At 36.3% G+C, this 16061-nt stretch overlaps 1 protein-coding gene across 6 annotated transcripts; it reads left to right on the forward strand.

Moving 5' to 3' along the window:
- The first annotated feature begins 7388 nt into the window (after window positions 1-7388).
- On the forward strand, window positions 7389-13779 carry LOC113754260 (squamosa promoter-binding-like protein 2). 6 transcript variants are annotated; one of them, XM_027298631.1, is made up of 6 exons: window positions 7389-7552; window positions 9123-9501; window positions 9694-10394; window positions 10610-10746; window positions 11365-11601; window positions 13218-13779. In XM_027298631.1, the coding sequence occupies exons 3-6, from the start codon at window positions 9736-9738 to the stop codon at window positions 13532-13534; spliced, it is 1350 nt and encodes a 449-aa protein (XP_027154432.1). In that variant the 5' UTR covers window positions 7389-7552; window positions 9123-9501; window positions 9694-9735; the 3' UTR covers window positions 13535-13779. The 6 variants fall into 6 exon arrangements, with proteins under 6 accessions (XP_027154432.1, XP_027154433.1, XP_027154434.1 ...); XM_027298632.1 differs by having other exon boundaries at window positions 7549-7637; window positions 9123-9514; XM_027298633.1 differs by having other exon boundaries at window positions 7549-7637; window positions 9656-10394.
- The last annotated feature ends 2282 nt before the right edge of the window (window positions 13780-16061 follow it).

A 16061-nucleotide genomic window follows, 5' to 3' on the forward strand; every position in this document is an offset into this window, starting at 1 on the left:
AGGACCCACATTTTGCTGACCAGGCCGAGCTCAAAAATAGGACCAGAATTAGAAAAAGAAGCCCCTATTCAACATAAATATTCAAAGAGAGTGTAGAAAGGTAATCGAACTTGAGGAAATGAATCCGTTTGAATTAGCTGTTTTTGCGTGTATTTTTTAAAAATTGTACTATATACTAACGTATATGAAAAATTACTTTTCTTAAAATTATTTTTATTTATATATTACTATAGTATTATATTTGTAAAACAGGAAAATCCAAACGGTGGCACATTTCTTGATATGGTAAATACGGATCCTTCTTGAATGGCGAATGCCACGCGCTAGATTCATTCCATTTAAAACTAGTCTCATGCAACGTGGGGGCTGCATTAAGCACAATTATTAGGACAAGGGGTGATCTATGTAGTCGTATGAATGTAGACCTTTACCCTTAGGTAATAAACTAACACTGCTAGTAGGTTCAAATTTCAAAGGTAGAAGTAGTTCATAAGATACCTGAATTTTTTTTTTTTTTTTTTTTTTTGTAGTTAGAAATTAAGGACACTTGATGATATCTGTTCACAGACGGGGTTCTCTGTCCATTATATCTGTCTATTTTTCTTGTTTAATGCAAAACTAAGTAATTCTATTTATTAATATTACTGATGTAGCACATAATATTGAATGCATATTTAGAGGGTGTTCGGTAAATGAATTTTCAATTCAATACTATCATAATTGTACCTATAGTCTTCTACTTTTGAAATTTATTTACCAAACATCCCTTAAATATGCATTCAATAAGGCTTTGTTTGGATTGTGAATTATTAGAGATATTTTTACTGTATCACTTTTTGTGATGTGATGTATGTGATATAAAAAGGTAATTGGGAAGATAAAAAGGTATATTGGAAATTGTAATGATGATGTAAGCAAATATATTTTGACAAATAAACCGCAATCCAAACAAACTTATATATGTTATGTGTCATATCAGCAGTATTAATAAGTAAAACTAGGTAGTTTTGCATTAGACAGAAAAAATGAACAGATATGATGGGCAGAAGATCCCGCGTAGTCCACCAGAAGCAAATATCCAATGGAACTCACCGGGACAAAGACGTTTGAGAGGGATGCCATGCCATTCGAGCAAGGAAATTCTCCGCACCTTAAATCAGGAAACTGGCCTTCTCCTCCAATCAACCTTTCAGAGCCTTGAACGTAACCCGCCATTAATTACCAACTCCAATCATATAGCTCCTCACATTTTGAGTCCGGGATTCTTCGCACGCAACGCAAGTGGTTTAAGAGTAGTCTGAAAAGCAAGGACGGAATATTCTAGGGGGCGGGGGTGGTGGGGGAGTCTGAGTTTATGACCATGCAATTCCTAAATGTCCTATTTTGTACGATTAACGTAATGCAAACGATAGAAACTAACCATAGAAAAGGAAAATATAAAAAGAAAACTAAAGATGAAAAGAAATACAATCTACATAAATTTTTTTTTAGAAAAAAAAAACAACTAGGGGTATTAGTCAAAGTAAATGTATTTGATAACTATTTGAGTTATGTAATATGTAAAAGAGCTGAACCAGTACAGTACTTCGTAACAGTCTGAGTTTTAAAGGCGGCTAACAAGTCTATCCCTGAAATTTTTTCTGTTTAAAAGAAAAGAATGATACTAATAATAAGGCTAACAAGTCTTCCAGTTATGTTTATTTAAAGATGGGAGTTGAGTACAAAAGAAAAGAGAGTTTTACTGGAAAAAGAACTGGAGATTCTATCAAAATGCGTAGAGCAATGATGATGTTCGAATAGGAATAATATTTTTCCCTCAAAAAAAAAAAAAGATAAGGCAAGGCAAGAGAGATGGGGTAATTCATAATTGACGGTTGTATGTTTCTCATAACAGGGGAGTTGCGGCGACTACTCATTTGTTCTTTTTTTTTTTTTATAAAAAAAGAGTACTCATTTGTTTTTCCTAGGGAAGAGAGGCCCTTACTGGAAATTATTATCATAATGCTCACACCATCATGATAGATTCCTTCTTTTACGTGCGCAATTTTTTCTGTTCAATCTTTTTTAAAATTCCAAATTTTAAGTACTAATACTTGAGAATAAAATCATGCTTGTAATAGTCGGTTATCGTGTGTAATGTACATCCATAACCAATAATACTCCCTCCGTCCCACTTTGATAGTCCTATTTTTTTTTTCGTCTGTCCCAAATTATAGTTCACTTTCCAATTGAAAAATATAGTTGTATTTTAATTTCCTAAAATACCCTTAATGAAAGTTGATTCATTTTTTACCATCAATTCAAGTTCCTATAATGTTGTACTCTAATTAATGTGAGGGTAATTTAGGAAAATAATAACCTAAATTGATTGTTCCAACAAAATTAACTACTTTTTATTAAACTGTGTGAAAAAAGAAACAGAACTATCAAAGTGGGATGGAGGGAGTAAAATTTAGCCATCGAAAGATAAACAATTAATTGTTAATCCCCACTTAGGAGTGCAAACGAGCGAAATCGAATCGAGTTTGGACATAATCGAGTTGAGTCTCAAGTTAAGTTAATTTTACGAAATTTGAACTCGAGTTCGAGCTCGACAAACTCAAAATGCCAAGTTCAAACTCGAGTTTAACTTAAATTTGAGTCGAGCTCGAGTTTAAAAAATAAAAAAATAATTATTTTTTTTTTGAAAATAAAAAAATAAATATTTTATTTTTAAAAATAAATAAAATAAATAAAATAAATAATTTTTTAAATAAATAATAAAATATTATAGATATATATATAATTTTATTATTAAAATAAATAAATAAATATAGATATAATCGAGCTCGCGAGTGATATTTTTGAGTTCGAATTCTATTTGATTAGCTCAAATTCGACTCGAATTCGATATTGACTGAGCTCGATTCGAGTTCGCGAGTGGTTCGATTCGTTTGCAGCTTTATCTCCACTAAGTGACAAAAACAAAGAAATTTCTAGACTTTGATATGAAAATCAATTGACAAAGAGCGGAAAAATCCAACATTTTTTTATTGATTAATTTAGATGAAAAGAATTAATGTCTTGTCTATTAATTAACTGATATATATATATATATATATAATTACTTTTGTTTAACATAATCATCTCTCACAAGTCACACATAACTCAGAATCCAATGCGCCCAGAACGTGGAACATGCTGATGAATCGGATCATTGTCAAACTATGCGGACATGACTGAAAAGACAGACGAAACCAATGGAGCATTTGCATTGCTACCCCATGAACCGATTAGAATGATGCAAAATAAGATGGACAGACTTGGAGTCAATCAAATGTGGACAAAGATAGAAGAAAGACAATAATGTGGACCGTAGTACAAACATCAATGTTTGTCATTTGGGCTTTAAATGTTCAGAGTGACACTACTGGTAGTCCAGGTCCAGAGTCCAACGATCAAAAGGCGTCTGCCAATTCTGCAGGCTTAAGCAATCGGGACACTTTCCCGGCTCAAAGCGCTTAATCTAACTTTTCGTTTTGGAAGCGCGTTCTGTCAAAAATTTTCAGGTTAAAGTTTCAGCGAAGAACGGTGGTGCCTCCTCCGTGTAGCTTGTAGCTCTTCTTCCGATCACCGATTGTGAGTGTAGCTGCGGCTCTTCCCTGATGGAGATTACTTTACTGCATCACATGCTGAAACATATACGTGTTCTTCTTCAGAGGTACTCTTCACAAAATTCAGTCTGGAGAAATGCATAAAAATTTTTTTTTTGCTTTACAAGAGCCAGCATCCTGAATCTGAAAATTTCAAGGAGGAAATAAGAAAATAAAAGTGAGAGAAGACTTTAGACACGTAGATGTTTATGTATAACAATTAACAAACGAAATGGACAAGAAGAAATAATAATAATAATAATGGATGAGCTGCTAGTTGTTGGTAACTTGGGGTAGGGAGGAGTATGAATTGAATGAATAGGAGGATGCAGATATACTCAACTCAACTCACGTCACGTGGTTATACATACATATATATATATATAGTTGGGATTCAACAAATAAATAAATGTAAGTAACTGTTAACTGATCTGCTGCCAAGATTTATCTGGCAAAGTACTTCAGGTTCCATATGTTTAATTAAGATGGAAGAACAGTAGCATTTTAGAGAAATTATTGCACTTTTTTTTTTTTTTTTTTGACACTCCTCCTCCCTCTATTCCTATTGTATTTTTAATTGTGAGATATGAGCAGCATTACAAGTTGTTCATCGTCGGTTTGGAAAAAATTTTTTTTTTTTTTAAAGCAGCAATAAACTAACTCCAACTAGCTAGCCGACAAGCATAATTGTAACAATTCACTCGCCCATGTCGCGACCGGGTGTTCTCCGACTAATTTAATGCTTTAATAGTCATTAACTACCAGCCAGGTATAGTTTATCTCTCAAAGGCTGTACTTCTGGTCTGATTAATTGATTTGCATCAAGTGGTCAACCGGTCCAACTTGTCTTGATTAATTAAATACTACTACTACTGCTTCTATTTAATAAGGAGGAAGCACGCTTTAGATCTAATAAAAAAGGTCGTCTCATACCGCGATGCATACGCCACCCCCTATGCATGTCTACCATGTCTTGGATGGATCATGGATGTTAAATAGCTGCCGGTAATCTTATATGTATAGTATCTTGTTAGAATAGAACGGGAAAAAAGGTTACAAATAAATCTTATAGTACGTGAAAAGAAAAGAAAAAATCTAAATTATCTGAATTTAAATTTAAAATCTAAAATTTGCTCATGTATCATGCATCGATTAATCGTGATAATTAATACATACATCGTCGCGGTGCATATAAGATTTACTCTTCTCTTTATTATAAGCAAAAAAACATCTGAAGAAGGAAAAAGGTTTACTTAGATAGAAACGAATTTCTGGCAAAACACAATAAACTCGTGCATTATTCTGTTTGTTTCGATTGCTCATATGACGCGAATGGTGGCAACTGGCAAGGCCCTTGGACGAATTTGCAAGCTGTACCTTTCCCTTGGAGCGGCGTGAGATGCAGGTCTCCCAATGTCCTTACTAAACAGCATGCCTCTTCAAGATAATAAGGTGATCTTTTTTTTTTTTTTTCTTTTCTAATAATCCTATCTTTGTGAGGGAATTTATTTGCACGCAAGGAGGAAAATAAATAATTGCAGGCAATGACGACAATTTGGTTGCCGGAGCTTTGAGGAAATGAGCGTGACCTCTCTGAGATCTCTTAATTAGTGAGCAAATCATTAAATCACGGATCAATTATTTCTTATGATTGAACAAAAAAACTCCATGCAAAGAGAGCTCGTTTTCCATGAAGTCCTAAAACCCTGAAATTGATTAAACACGGCAGAGTCATTGTGGTGAAATTCTACATTTTGTCTCGTCCATTTTTGTTTTGAACGAAAAATGGATCGGTTATGCTTGAATTATTATTTTCTGTAATTTTTTTTTTGTAAAAAAATGTGTTCGATAACGATTTGATGTATATAAGGTAAAAAAGCTATTGAAAAATATATTTTCAGAAAAAATAAAATTTTTTTAAAGAAAAATGACAATACAAACAAGGCTATAATATATGCTTGCCGTTTTCTCCGGAAGAAAAAAACATGAATGTCATTTGATTAAACACAAAGGACCAAATGAAAAAAAAGAAGGAGAGGAGAAAAGTACTAATAAATAAGTACTACTGTACCACATATTGCATGAAGCAGCAGTAGTAGTAACAGGGGGAAAAAAAAAAAAAAAAGAAGAAGAAGATACTACTCCACTAAGAATCAGTCCGAGTTACTCTATTATCAAAGGGCAAAAAAAATGGGGGAGAGAGAGAGAATCAGTCAGAGGCCAGTGTCCACTACTCCTTTTCCGTCCATATCCAATTATTTGCAGTGGGCAGTAAAAAAATGGGAAATCTCACACCATTCTGTTGTGTCCTTTCGCCTGCTGTGTTGTGGCTGCCAAAATCAATCAAAGAGCCAGCCCCAGCTGCAGCAGCGAACAGCAGCTGCAAAGCAAAGCTGTCCTATTCTTTTTCTTTCAAGGGATCCTTTCCTTCTCAAAAGAAAAAAAAAAAAAGAAAAAGAAAGAAGAAGGGTCCCAATTCCCAGCTCCTCCCCCTCTCCCTCTCTGTACACGTACGTGTCCACTTGATCCCTCGCTCTAAAGTCTAAACCCCGCCCGCCATTTCGCCACGCCATCTGCCCTCAGGACACAGCACACACCACTCCACCTTATCCCTTTCCTCATCTTTTCTTTTTCTTTTTATTTTTTTTCTGTCTCAACATAAAAGCCACTATAGTACAGTGTACAGTACTAGTCCATCAATCGGTCTAACCGATCCCGTACATACATACAAGCAGAACGAACATACACACTAACTGTGATCGCCGCTACAGTTGAATGAACGAAATTATCCATACCGATTAGGAGTATAAACTTACTAAGACGTTCAGGTTTGTTTAATTATTTTAATGAATTTAATTTCATGTTAATTTTGACTTATTTATATATTTGACTTGTTAATTTCAAGTTTTGTTGGAATGCAAAATTGTTTATATTTTTTTGTAAATGTATTTTTCAATCATTTTTTTATCTTTGGGTCTGTTTGAATAGAGTATTATTTGAAATATTATTTAAAATAATCACTGTAATACATTCTGTGGTGTGATGTATGTCAGATAAAAATGTAATTGAGAATATAAAAAAGTGAATTAAAAAATATGTATATGATGTGAGTGAAATATTATTGTTTTAAAAAAAATGGGGCATCCACACAGAGCTAGTACTTAATGCATGGAGTGACATGTGAGAAGTTTGAATATTTTGCAGGTAAATTTTAAATTTTTTTGCGAGTTAAATGAAACATGATTCATCTTTTTTAACTCTGTACCAACCACTATTCTAGTACTTTAGGGCCATTAAAATGGGCTCATGGCTGGGATTGGACCAGATTACCCTCCGTGCTTTGTGTCTGTATGGAATACGTGATCAAGATTGTATCAATATTTAATTCTAATAAACACTAAAATATATAATCAACTAATTGGCTGCCCTTTAATTATTATTTACGTCCTCAATTTCGATTTACTGCGAGGCGGTAGCAGCATCATTTACGCACAACTGGTAGACCGACGCCGACTCTCACAGTCTAGTCACTAGTGGAGTGGGAGGGGGAGTATTCTACTACTACTACTACTACTGCTACGACTGCTGTTGCGGGACCCACACCTCCCCCGCCAGTGAAATTACTTATTACTTTACTGCTTGCTCTGCCAGCAGCTAAGCTACTACTGAGTACTGACTGTGTGTGAGTGTGTGTTAAAAGTCCTTCTCCGTTCTCCTTTTCCTTCTTTGTCATTTTTATTTTTTCAATCCTTTTTTTTTTAAAAATTTTGGGTGCCTTTCTCTCTCTCTCTAAGGTCTAAACTTTCTCCATTTGGTAAAGTGAAATCCACCCAAACTTTCCATTCTCCTGCCTCAGTCTACTCATCGGCAAGCGCCCTCTCTCTCTCTCTCTCTCTCTCTCTCTATATCTTCCCAAACAAGTAATTTTCTTTCCTTCCTTCCTTCCTTCTTTCTTTCTTTCTCTTGGTTTTGTTTACGGTTTCTTTTCTCGGAAAATATAAAGAGGTAATAATTTCGATCTCCAGTTTTCATCATTCATTGGTATATTACTGTATTATTTGTGACCAAAAAAGAGTGAGGCAAAACTGTTGGTCATGGACCTTATGTGTAGGGTAAGTTAATTATTAAAGCTCAGTTTCATGTTACTAGCTGGTACAAAAGTAGTTTAGTTTTATGATCATTTTCCTTTTTATGGAGAAACAGCAGATTTTTTTTTTTTTTTTTTTTTTGTTTGGTGGAGATTGGAATGAGATGAGATCATTATTGGCAGCTGACCAAAGTTTCCGTAAATATGGAAAAAATTTTCAGCTCTACTTTGCTACTACTATTGCTTTGGAAAAGTAAAAAATAAAAATAAAAATCTGAAGATCCTCTCTCTCTCTCTCTCTCTCTCTCTCTCAGGCTTCTTCTGCAGTTCTGCTCCTCTTCTTTCCCTGTTTTTTCTTTTCTTAATTTTTTGTTTGTTATTTTCTGGTGGAGGTTTGTGGCGTGTTTCCACGTCACCCGGAGCATGTATATATGTTTTTTCAGAAGCGTAGCGCAAAGCGAGCTGGAGAAGCGATGTCGTTTTCAAGCAGTTTCTCGGGAATGATTTTCTTTTTTGAGTTCTCTTATGATCAGAAAAAGTTTTCGCTTCAGTTTTATGCTTTTGGGTTGTTGTTTGCAGTCCTCAAAAAGCACTAGCGGTAGACCACTGCCTTTTCCTTCTAATACTCCAAACTGTTTATTTCTTTTATCTTCTTTTTTTTTTGGGAAAAAGTTACAAGGAGGTTTTCGCTGTACTTTTTTTTTAAAGCGAAAGAATGATAAATTAATTGATTGTTCTATAAATATATCAGAATTAAAATTGCAAAATGTTTTCTGCTTAATATGCATTTCTTTTTTAAATGGATTTTGAGTAGTTGGAGACAGATTTGAAAGTGATTTTAGTGCAGACGCAAGGTTAGAACTGGAATGGTGATTTATTCATATATGTGGTCGGAGTTGAAGCTAATGAACTCTGATGTAGATATTTCTTTTGAACTATTTTGGTGTTAATTTCGTCAACTGGTCGGAGTCTTTTTCAATAATAGCGATTAAGGGTTTTTGTGTTAATTTTAGCGGAAATGAACAGCTCATTTAGATGTGAAAAAGACGTCTACAATGGTTTTCTTTCTTTTTTTACTTAGAAAGGTGAGAGGGGAGGTATTGTTTGATTCTTAAGAGCATATTTGGATGGAAGGTAAAGTTTTAAGTTTTTTTTTGACCTCCTTTTTTTTATTTTCAGTTTTTGGTGGGGTTGAGGGAAGGGAAGGTAATATAGTAACTTTTTTTGACATCTGGGATTTTGTACAGTAGTGGGCAGATGTGGAAAGTATATAATTTCCTCCACAGTTGCTTGCAGGATGTTGGGACGCTAGGTTGCGATTTTTTTAACTACAAGTTCTAAGCTTTTAATAATTTCCTTTTTCGGATGGTATCTGACTATTCTAAGTGTGAATTCTTTGATAGTGCGTTTCTTGATGGAGGTGATGGTGAATCTATATTGAACTTTTGCTGGCTCCCCGGTCGTAGATGTGAAATTGTGGAACCTCAAGAAGCCGAGACCATTGGGTTTTTGATGGATTCAGCTACTTTTGATTTCAGTTCTAATTAGGAAGGAGTAGGTGCTTGACTTGTCCTGGAAGGTTGGAGGAATGCTTCGTTTTTGTTTTATTATGCTTTCAGAAGCTTAGTTGAGTTGACTTAATTCTGGAAATCGTGTCGGTATTACCTTCGAACGGCAGTTAATCCTGTGCTTTTCGTGGGAGATATAGTACTCTAATTCAGCATCTGTGCTGCCATCAATCTTCTACAACAGTGAGTCTGTACTTTGCAGCTGTTTTATGGGGTAAGTCATTGAGGTGAGGCTCGCACAAGCGATTGCTGTTTTTCCTCTGCTGCTTTTGCTGAATAAGACCTTCATACACGTCTCCTTGTTCATATTTTGTTATGATGAATTTTGCTCTTTTTGATGTCCTCGCGACGTGATGTATGACTAACAGGGGTCTGATACCAAGTTTCCTGGTTGCTTTTGATGCAGAAGAAGATTGGCTGAGACTATTTGCTGAATTTTTTTTCTGAAATGGAGTGGAATACTAAGTCGGACTGGGATAATTTAATTTCATTTAATTCAAAGACAAGTGATAGCCTTAAAAAGCTGCAGTTAACTGATTTGGTTATTGATGACGAGGGGGAAATTGATGGTGGTTCATTCGATCTGTCTGGGATTGGAGGTACTAGTGGTGGTTCTGGATCTGATTTGGGGCATGGTTCTTCTGGGAAGAGCTCAAAGTCGGTTTCCACAGACTCTTCACCAAAGGAGGGGATGAAGACATCCGGTCTTAAGCTTCAGGGCTCTCCTGGAGCTATTATCACGGAAATAGTTCCACCAAGGGCTGATCTATCCAGAACACCGTCGTCTTTGGAGACATCTGTTGTTTCGGTTGAACCGCTAATTGGACTGAAACTTGGGAAGAGAACCTATTTTGAGAACAGCGTTGGCAGCAGTACTAAGAGCCCAGGCTTCTCTGTTGCTCCTGTATCGTCCATTTCTACGGCAAAGAAAACGAAATCATCTTGTCAGAATGCGACTATCCCTCGCTGCCAAGTTGAAGGCTGCAACCTTGATCTCTCTTCAGCTAAAGACTACCACCGTAAGCATAAAGTTTGTGATAACCATTCCAAATGCCCAAAGGTTGTTGTAGCTGGTCTAGAACGACGTTTTTGCCAACAGTGTAGCAGGTAGGTTACGTCAATGAATTTCCATGTTGTGAAGCTTAACTCTGATAGTGCAAAAAGCTTGATTCATTTCTGTGCTGCTGTATATATTTTAGTCCATACAGTTGCCTGCATTACTTGGCTGTTATAACCTACTGTAGTTCTGGAAATTTAGATGACCTTTCTTACTTTTGGAATTGATAGTCAAATACTAATTGGTTATTTATGGGATTTTGTAGGTTTCACAGCTTGACCGAGTTTGATGAGAAAAAGCGAAGTTGTCGTAGAAGGCTTTCTGATCATAATGCTAGACGTCGCAAGCCTCGCCAGGAAACAATCCAGTTCAACAGAACGAAACTCACTTCGTCATATCATGGTATTGGTGTTGTTGAACTTCTTTATAGACTCTATTTGCTAATATGGATGGCTTACAAGTGTACTATAATAGGCGTCATCCTGTGCTGTTGAGAAATTTACATGGTTTTAAATTTTGTATAGTGTTACTTGTTTTAGATGTAAAGTTCATACATGCATAAGATGGATGACTGGAGTTTCTTAGTGAGACTTTTAGTGTCTCCGGATATCAAAACATAATTCAGTTCAAAATGGAACTCTTTTGTTGGCAAGAATTTGTCAGTTTTTTTTGGGGGGGGGGGGGGGGGTAGCTTGTATAAGAGTGAAACTAGGACAACTTGTAGGGATAAAATCTGGGATGAATGGCTACAATGGGATCTCTGTCATACTAATTGCTTTGAGAAGTTAGTAAATTGCTCTTCCAATTCTTGGATAATGGGAGAAAAGGAAAAGGGCAGATTGAGTTGGGCTGTTGTGCTGCAACTACTGCTGTTCATTATGACCAGTAGCATTTTATGTTTTCCCTCACAAACTCTTTTTGCCCTTATTTGTCCGGTGACTTGGAAAGTTCAATCATCCAAGCCTTTACCTCCTCGTTCAATTGTATGTGTTCTGCCTCATGTGCTTTTTACATTTGTAGATGGCAGGAAACAAATGAATTTTTCACTGAACAATGGGGAAAGTATTGGGAACCCTACGTGGGAAAATGTATGTAGCTCAAAGTTCATGCTAACACAACACTTCCCTTTGAAACGTGAGAAAGTTGGGCAGCCACCTTTGCCAAGAATTGAGCTGCCTTATGCGATGACTATGCATAATAAGTTATCCAATGAACTCTTGACATCCAAGGCCTCTGCTGCTGATGTTTTTAAACAAGGTTTGTCTTCTACATCTGCAGAAAACTGGAAATTACATGAAAGTGGGTTATTTTCACATCTTCCTAAATTGTTCAACATCATCCTAAAATGTGTCATCCTGAATGAGCTTAAACCTGTTATGCTGGTGCTTATTTGTGTGCATTTCAGATATTAGATATTGGGTGAGTTTCTTGTCTTTGTTTGAAGGGTCTCTTATACTTACATAAGTGCATCTGCATATGGGGTTCAATGCTTTACTAATATTCGCATGTCTGGTTTGTACTTCTGCTGGGTTGTCTATATATCTGCTTATTCAGCTAAAGGTTTTGCATTTTTTCTATGATTTTCTGCCTCATAGTTGCATTTATAGCATCATCATTGCATCCTTATCTTATTCTTTTGCTGTAATCATGCTTAGAATCCAATGTTCATAGATGTGTGGTAGTGAGGAAAAGGTTCCTTTTAAAACTTAGCAAGAAAGTAAAAAATTTTAATTCTGGGCCTTTTTTTAAGATATCGTTCTCATACTCTAGTTCTTTTATTGTCCCTGTTTTCCCCAAGTGAAGGGGGCTTTGGATTGGTATCTAGTTATGTCAGGGATTGCATCAAAATTATGTTTTTAACCCCTTAATGAGTTTAAGCTCGAGTGAGATGTGCTATGTTACATGTATGATATATCTTTAGTAATACCTGTATCAAGGGAGGCATTAGATGGTATTGAACTTGGAACAGGGATGAAGTGCTGGGGGAAATCAGAGAACAAGTTAACTTGCAGTCAAAGAAATTCACACGGGCAACTGTAAATACCTAGGACTGAATTGTTTAGGTCCATACAAGATTGAAATCACCAGTTTAATCTGATGGGTCAGGTGAAGGAATTAACTTCAAAAGAGGCAAACTTGCTGAAGTATCATGGTAGCTGTACTCGTGCAAACGTAGTAAATTATAAGCTAAAGAAAAAGTCAGTCAGTCTGCCATTTTTGTTACTTTTGTATCTTTTTTTTGGTAATTGCAGTCAGGTTGGTATCAGGAACAAGTTTTATCAATCTACAGACGCATCCAAGAGGGTTGCATTTCGTGGAATTACTGAAACTATAGGACAAGCATTAGAACTTCAAGGAAATAGTTACAATAATTAGATGCCTTAAGCTCACTTGATAAAAGACAATACTAATTTTGCTTGAGCGACCATGGAACTCCATGTTGCTGGTTATGTGTTATGTTATTTAAATTGGCATTTTGCATGAAGAATGTTGGAACATGTTTTTTTGTTTAGGAATGCCAGATTGAGGTTTTCTTGAGTTCTGATTATTGTTGTAGTAATGCATATTTTCTGTGAAATAATGGTTCATCATCTTCTCAAATCCTCCTAAATAACACATGAGTGTCTGGTTTCTTATGATTAGCTATTTTAGAAAACATCGGGAACAGAAGAATATTAGTTACTCCAGTATCATCAAGTGTCTAAAACCAAAATATGAAAAATTGTTTGAGAAATCAAAAGCTTTCCAAGATATAACAGACTTGAATTACTATTACGAGTTTTGATTTTTTTTTTTTTGCTCTGACTGTTCTTTTAATCCTTTCTTTTCTTCTCAGAATTTCAGCACACATTAATTGCTTTTTTTTCCCCTAGGTTTCAAGGAATCCGTATCGTCCTCCGAGTCAGCAGCACCTGAGTTTCCTCGTGCTCTCTCTCTTCTGTCAACAAATTCGTGGGGTTCATCTGAACCAGAGCCGCCCATATCGTTTGACCACCCCTTGCGTGTATATCCTACTACCATGCCTCTCTCCGTGATTCCCCAAGCCTTGCCATCGGAATACTGGCAGATCGAAACTCAGTCAAGCTCTCATACCTTCACTGGTAGCAGTAACATTGGCGGTCACTTCCAGGAAATTCAGCTTTTCAAACCACCGTATCAGAATGACATTTTTTCAAACACTTGGAGTTGAAAGCTAAAATTCTCTATAAACCAATTCTGGCAGTATGGAGTTCGTTTGCATGTCTTCTTGAAAAATACACCTTTTCTTCTCTGTATTTAAGTTTCAAAGCGGGAGTACATATAAAAGTCTAGATGGCAAAAGCCTTGGTTGTTGATTCATTAACTGATCTGCGTTTAATCTTTGCAACTGGAGTTTTCCTTTGCTCGTTGATGGTTGAGATCTGGTTTTTTGGTGCAAAGCACATAAGGTGCTTATCGGCGGTGGTGAAGCTACATAACTTTTTCTTTGTTTAGATCTTTACATTCGAAGTGATGTGATGTTCCACATTATATATCGCGTTCCCATCATTAGTCGGGCGGGGGTCGTCCCATTGTGGTCATGGTGTCCAGCAGACATTTTAGCTACATAACTATTTCTTTTTGTTTGGATCTTTACTTACGAAGTGATGTGATGTTCCGCATTATGTATCAAGTTCTCATCATTAAGCGGGTGTTGTCCCATTGTGGTCATGGTGTTCAGCAAACATTTAAGCTAATTGTTCGTGACCGGAGTGTCTTAGAAGGAGAATTAGTTTAAACCATCAAAGTCTTCCAGTCTTTTGGACTTGTAATGTGAGGAATTTCTGAGGGACAATGTCATGGCCTATTGACCTAATGCTAAAAGATTTCCGGGGATCAGGGAAGGTTGAGGGGGTGACCATTCATCTGGTGAATGCGTTTTGGTACTTGTCAGTGAGCATAAAAGTGTTGTACTGGGTGACATTCTCTTCTTTTTTTTTTTTTTTTTTTTTTTCCTTTCCAAACTAATTGTACAAAAGGGACAAGGGGCTCGTTTCCTGTCAGAGTAGATGCTAATGGCAGGATCTTTTTTCCCAGTGGGCTGCGGATTTTGGTTTCCAAGTAGTTTCACTGAGGCGCGACACCGGTGCTAATAACGGGAATTTGTTTGCTCCTGCACGTCTTGGCATGGGCACTTTATTCTCAAGGAGAGCAATAACCATCTATCCTGCCCCGCTCTGAAGCTATTGGGTACTGGTAGCACTAGTAGTTTTCGATTATTTTTTCATTTTTCTTCGTACGTCGTGAACATAAACAGCCGTTGGTAAATTACTACTACTTTGTTTTCCCAAATTCTTTTGCAGTGTCAGGTTTGTTGGCGCTATCAGTAATTTCTCCCTGATTCTGTGTGGTTACAAATGGGGTTACTTTGCTCGCATGCTGGCTGGCTTTTTTCTTTTTGAACTCTAGTGGTTACTATTTTTCAATTGAGCCTTGAGAGGCATGTGTGCCTGGATGTGCTCTGGCCCTTAGTTTCCATGAAGTGATCTGCAAAGCCTTTTTATTTTTTGAACTAACCGAGATGTATATAATCTTACATTGCTGTGTTTATTGTGCTTGTGCTTCAGCACACGGCTCGCTCACATTTTTCTCATCACATTGTTGGCTAATGTCTGTTGATTGTAGTTGCTTCTGTTTCCAAGTGATTCTGCTGCTGGACGTGGTTGAAGTGATGGGTATTAAATTTCAGTTTGTATTTCAGGGAATTTTGCGAGCAACTGCTTTGCCATACTAGTGTGTGTGTTTGTGTGTGTGTGTCTATATATATATATATATATATAGGTGTGTCTGCTGTCCTCTTTACGGGTGCATAAATATGATCTTACAAATGAATTGGGATTAACTAGTACCAGATATGTTGCGGTTAACAGTTACTAATGTGTGAAATTGTTGCTTATAGGAGCAAGGAAGGAGTTAACAAGTCTGTCTCTTCAATTCATTTTCTGGTTCATTTCTTCTTCTCTGTCTCCCTATAGTGGGGGTGCCAATATAATATGTTCTTCCCAAATGCCTCCTCACTTTTGATCTTGCAGAATAATTCTAAATTAGAAGCTTTGTCATCGTTTTCATTCACATGTAGTGATTTTGGGGCAGCAGTAAAATCCTTAGCTATTTTACCACCTTCTCTTTCTACAGGGACACTGGAACTGGAAGCAACGCTAAGAGGGACTGATCTATATCTATATCGTTGTGATATGATCGTGTTTGCCTCCCTCTTGTATCAATTATTTGCCTTCTTCTCACGTGCATCTATTATGTATGATGCCTGCTTTTAATGAGTTACATGACGTTTTAAATCTGCCGACCTTGAATTTTTTTAATTTGTTTTTGAGCTAATTTCTGCATTTTAATTTGTAGTTGTTTACCCATCCGAGGTCTCAAAAGTTGTAATTTCTGCACTTTATTTATTTATTTTTTTTTTGGGTAATTCACACTGTTGAGCAAGCTACGAAAAGTGTTCACCCAAGGCTTCATGTTTAATTTTCTCAGTCCACTGAACCGCTCGGTTGCCAATTTATGTTTTACACTCTTATTTTTGGCAAAATCTATAAATGATTAAAGAACTCTTATTTTTCTGCATTGATTAGTGAGATTCAGGCCAACAAATATATGTAGTACTTCACACTTGCGTACGTAATTCGAAATTCTTTTCAGAGTTACAAATGAAAATTTCGGCATATAATACGTAAACAGAAGAG

Source organism: Coffea eugenioides, chromosome 11 (genome assembly GCF_003713205.1).
Source record: "Coffea eugenioides isolate CCC68of chromosome 11, Ceug_1.0, whole genome shotgun sequence".
In the NCBI taxonomy this organism is placed as follows: Eukaryota; Viridiplantae; Streptophyta; class Magnoliopsida; order Gentianales; family Rubiaceae; genus Coffea; species Coffea eugenioides.

What these genes read in the sequence shown, in the direction of transcription:
- LOC113754260 (XM_027298631.1), top strand. Translation starts at nt 9,736, where the DNA reads ATGGAGTGGAATACTAAGTCGGACTGGGATAATTTAATTTCATTTAAT. An exon ending in ACTCACTTCGTCATATCATG is followed by an intron (nt 10,747 to 11,364) that starts GTATTGGTGTTG and finishes TTACATTTGTAG; the next exon opens with ATGGCAGGAAACAAATGAAT. An exon ending in TGCTGATGTTTTTAAACAAG is followed by an intron (nt 11,602 to 13,217) that starts GTTTGTCTTCTA and finishes TTTTTCCCCTAG; the next exon opens with GTTTCAAGGAATCCGTATCG.